This window comes from Manis pentadactyla, chromosome 12 (genome assembly GCF_030020395.1).
Source record: "Manis pentadactyla isolate mManPen7 chromosome 12, mManPen7.hap1, whole genome shotgun sequence".
Classification (NCBI taxonomy): domain Eukaryota; kingdom Metazoa; phylum Chordata; class Mammalia; order Pholidota; family Manidae; genus Manis; species Manis pentadactyla.
In genome coordinates this window covers 22,817,451-22,822,035 of record NC_080030.1, presented here as the reverse complement: position 1 = coordinate 22,822,035, position 4,585 = coordinate 22,817,451, and the positions used below count along the sequence as shown (strand labels likewise).

Below are 4,585 nucleotides of genomic sequence, written 5' to 3'. Positions count from 1 at the left end.
TGGATCATATAACACATACAGAAGGCCATATATAAGTTGAATTTTACTGATCTACCAACTAAATTTGAAGGACACCTGGTTTTTGGTCTGCCCAATTAGGGCCTCAGATCATGACATGTCATAATTTGTTCAACTTAAGATTTAATTATAGGTTAGTTCCAGGTTATCCATATATCTGGAAATCATGGAAATCATGAAAGCCCATTTTTTATGACTACAATTTCCCCTCCTCTCCTCAAATAAAATATTTAGCTTAATACTGAAATAAACATCATAAAAACAACAACTTCATGAACATTTTTTAAGGGGATTGAAAACAATTTTTTTTCTCTGATGACAGTGTTCCTGGCTGAGATGCTGTTTTTCCCAGGATCGTGTATTGGAGGCAACGAATAATGAACCCAGAAGATAAGAGTATGGAACAACCAGCAAGGTTCGTAATAATAAGTGAGAAGGAAAGAAAGAGACTCCCTCTAAACGGGAGGGGCTCCAAGAGCAGAGGCCACTGGGGCTTTAGTGTCTAGGGATTAGAAACCAAAGAAAAGGAAGTTTACAGGACTGTCAGTGGCTTGTTGCTAGGAAGACCCTTTTGTTTTTCAGGCTGAATTCTCCAGATACCCGGGATGTGGCACGTTGCTTACTGTGCAGCCTTGACCCTATTTCCCTCCTGCCTTCCCCTTACCTGGATCATGAGTTCTCCTGGCTGCCTACATCCCACTACTTCTTGCATCATTAGGAATCATGGAGTGTGTGTAGCAATGTTTTATATCCTACCTACCATGACTAGCTTCTCCGGGACTAAGCCCTGTGACAATCTGCCAGATGCCAACCAGGGTCCATGTTCAGGAATGTCAATGACTAAATTCAACCACAATTGCTATGTTCTTATTTTTTTGTCCTATAAATGATTAACACATATTTTAAGCATTAAAACACTATCACAATTATTTGTTTCATAGAAGTATTATTTTATGTTTCTCTGTATTTCTCATGTTTACAAGACATTCTCAAATTCCCTGTGTACAAATTATTTTTTATCTTGCTAAGCCTATGAAGGATGAACAATCTGCAATATATTTATGTACTATATATTTATGTACTATATGTTTATGCATATGGATGGAGTTGTTAACATAAGTATTCCTTTCTGTAATGATCTAATAAAATGACAGGTTATCTGTTGATCTATAGAATGTGGAAATACACTGAAACAAAAAGGCTAGATGAAAAAATTATTTTTGATGTAAAATTATACATATGGGTGATTTTTACAGAAAAATAAAACTGAATTTTTTCTCACCTTTGTGCATACCAATGTGTGCATAAGGCAAAGAAATTATCGATGTAGGTGTTATTCGCTTACCAAACCATGGGGCTACTACAACATAAAATATCCACTATCCATTACATACCACAAAATAATTAGTAACTAAAAAGAGGGTATATAAGTAATAGTAAGCAAGATTTTTCTTCATTAACTAAGTAATTAACTACTGCTAATTTATTAATATATCCATCTATTTCTTTATCAAATGACCAAGCAACATAATTTTTATGGTAATGTTTTTGTACCCCAAAAATGTGTTTTGTATACATTTCTACATTAATTATTGAAACATTAACTTCCAGTTAAGGGACAATATCTCTTCTGTGAAACTGGAAAGCTCTTTTAAACATTCTGTCCAGAGCAGATTTAATCTCCCTGTTCCTGAGGCTAAAGATGATGGGGTTCACTAAGGGGGGGCACCATGGAGTAGAACATAGCTGTGAGAAGGGTTTGAATACTTGATGAGTTTGAAATATGACCAAAACAACCAAACAATTCAGAAACTATAAGGAGAATAAATGTAGCTATCTGGGGAGAGCAGGTTGACAGAGCTTTGCTCCAGGCTTCCGCTGAATGCATCTGAAGCACGGTTGAAAAAATGTAAATGTATGAGGTTAATAAGATGACAAAGCAGAGTAACATGAGGCAAGAACTTACAGCAAGGGCCACCAACTCAGAAAACTGCACGGCCTGGGATGCTATGCTCATAATTTGAGGTACATCACAGAAATACTGGTGAATCACATTGGACACTGTGAAGGTAAGCCTGAACATGGTCCCTGTGTGGACAGCAGAGTTGACCAGCCCACTGGCCCCTGAGACACCAGCCACCTGTGTGCACAGATGTGGGGTCATGGTGAGCCCATAGTGCAGAGGATGGCAAATGGCAACATAGCGGTCATAGGACATGACCACAAGGAAAAAGAACTCGGCAGATCCAAAGAAAATATATAGGAAAGTCTGAGCAGCACATTCTCTGAGAGAAATCAATTTACTGCCCATTAGAGAATTCATGATGGATTTGGGAACAGTAACTGAGATGTAGCCAAAATCCGTGAGGGCTAAATTGCCCATAAAAAAGTACATGGGGAAGTGAAGATGCAGATCTATAGCAATGATGGTAAATGTCAAAAGATTTCCAGCCAGAGCTCCCAGATAAACCACTAAGAATATCAGACCTTGCAAGACTTGGAGCTCCCGGGAGCTGGAGACGTTCATCAGGAGGAGCTCTGTGAAGGCACTGCCATTGTCTGTGTTTGCTAACATGCTTCAGTGACCTGCAGTCAATTGATCAATGGGTAATGAAAATGCTATAAAAAGTGATATCAATTGGTTTACTAAATTAAAATATATACAACTTTTACATAATGATTGTACCTTGCAGACTTCTTATAATTAACCAAGGAAAATAATCAAAGTGTAAGAAAACACAGTATCAAATACAGTCAATATACCTTGGAAAATATTAAATAAATACTGTAAATATACCTAAATACTAAAACCTTTCAATATACCTGGAAAAATCTTTTTTTTCTGATAGGGTCTAAATCAAAACATAATCCAGTAAAGGAATGAGCAATGATCAAACCCAGATATACTGATGACTGAGACACGGGGTCTCTCTCGGCACATATCAGTGTTTCTCAAAGACACCCTGCTGTAAAGGCTAATGCCATTACCCTTCAATTTCTTTCACTGAGAGTCCTTTCTTGGAGCTGAAGGGACTTTGACTCTAAGAGACATGAGATAAAATGCACTGACTTTTCTGTTTCTTTAGGGTATCTCTTTCTGTTGGGCAACGATTTATTTGATCTCTGACAAATCTCAGGGGAACTAGAAATCCTCCAAGGATGCTGAAGGCCCTTCATGCCTTGATTTTCATAAATATTTTGGCCAATCCATTGAGATTAATAGGAGTGGCAATAGTGTATTTTTAGAGATAACCTTTGAAGAGAGGTTTCGTAACCTTTGAGAAAGCACAAATCCTCCAAAATGGTTTATGGATCCCCCTTGGTTTAATGAGTAAGTAAATATATTTGTCAAATGTGTGTTAATAATATTTACCTAGCAGAAGAGATACCATGATCACGAAGGTGGTTTTCCTGAGGCAAGGCTCATCCATTTGCACTCCTGATATGCTGACCCCTGCTATTTCCCCACATGTGTGAAACTTGACTCCATAATTTGTGGTAGTGGGGGATTGTGCTTGTGCTTTCCCCTGATATAATAAAAAGGAAAAAAATACGTGTTAAAGGAGTGGAAGTGAAATATATCAATGTGCCCAACTCTCATACCTGAACTAATTTAACCAAAGTGTATGATACAGACTCACTAAATAAATAGTAAACTTAATGCAATAACTTGAAAATTGGCATCTGCAGAATGAAAAGGAAAATGGCTATTAAGGCACAATGTAAATGCTTATCTAAAATTTAAAACACTCCCTGATTGTAACTAATGAAAAAGATTTAATGAAAAAAGACAAATGGACAAAATACCAAGATGATCCTGAAAATTATCCCAAGGAAAGGAGTGGAACAACCTTGAATAAGTTCAGGACAAATATCATCAAAATTCTATATTCTAACATGCATCAGGTCAGAAAGAGATGTATTAACAAAGCAAATATGCTATTTCAAACAGTTCTGGGCTTCATATCACAAAAAGAATCAAAAGTAAAGGGGTGTGGAATGTAAAACTGACAAGAAAGGATAGAATAATGTACTTTTCACTGTTGAATATCCCTAACAAGCACATTGAATTAATAACAAAAAATAGCCTCCAAAGCTGACATGTCCTCAGAACTTCCTTGAGCAAATGGCAGGAGAATGGATTATACAAGTAGATCTCTTCAGACCTCATTATGGCAGCACCCAATGTTTTGAAGCTCTGCTTCTGTCTCCTTACCCCAAACAAAGCTCTCTGCTTAATCAAAAACTGACAGTCTGCCCATGATTTCTTCATTATGAAAGCACAGTAGATTTCCTCTCAGCTGGGAAAGGATAATTTACTTATTTAATTTAGGTTCAAGACCTTTTCACAGCAACAACTCTTCAATAAGTTAACTGATTTTTGTGGTTATCTATTTTTTCTAGTTTTTAGGCTATCATTTACAAATCATAAAAGTGAGTTTATAAATATATTTTCAAAATCAACAGAATATTGCCCCATTTTACATTTATCATGATGTAAAGTTCTTTTTTTAAGAGAATTGATTTGAATGGAAACATAAAGTCAATAAAAATTTTTGATCCAGGT

General features: G+C 36.4%; 1 protein-coding gene and 1 non-coding gene across 2 annotated transcripts; one reads left to right on the top strand and one right to left on the bottom strand.

Moving 5' to 3' along the window:
• Positions 1–1,714: 1,714 nt before the first annotated feature.
• Positions 1,715–2,593, bottom strand: LOC130679770 (olfactory receptor 14I1-like). The gene has a single exon (XM_057489207.1). It carries the CDS (start codon positions 2,591–2,593, stop codon positions 1,715–1,717), a length of 879 nt encoding a protein of 292 aa, XP_057345190.1.
• A 790-nt stretch (positions 2,594–3,383) lies between these two features.
• On the top strand, positions 3,384–3,548 carry LOC118923767 (U1 spliceosomal RNA). Its single transcript, XR_005029331.1, has one exon. It is a non-coding gene; the product is annotated as a U1 spliceosomal RNA (small nuclear RNA).
• Positions 3,549–4,585: the final 1,037 nt, after the last annotated feature.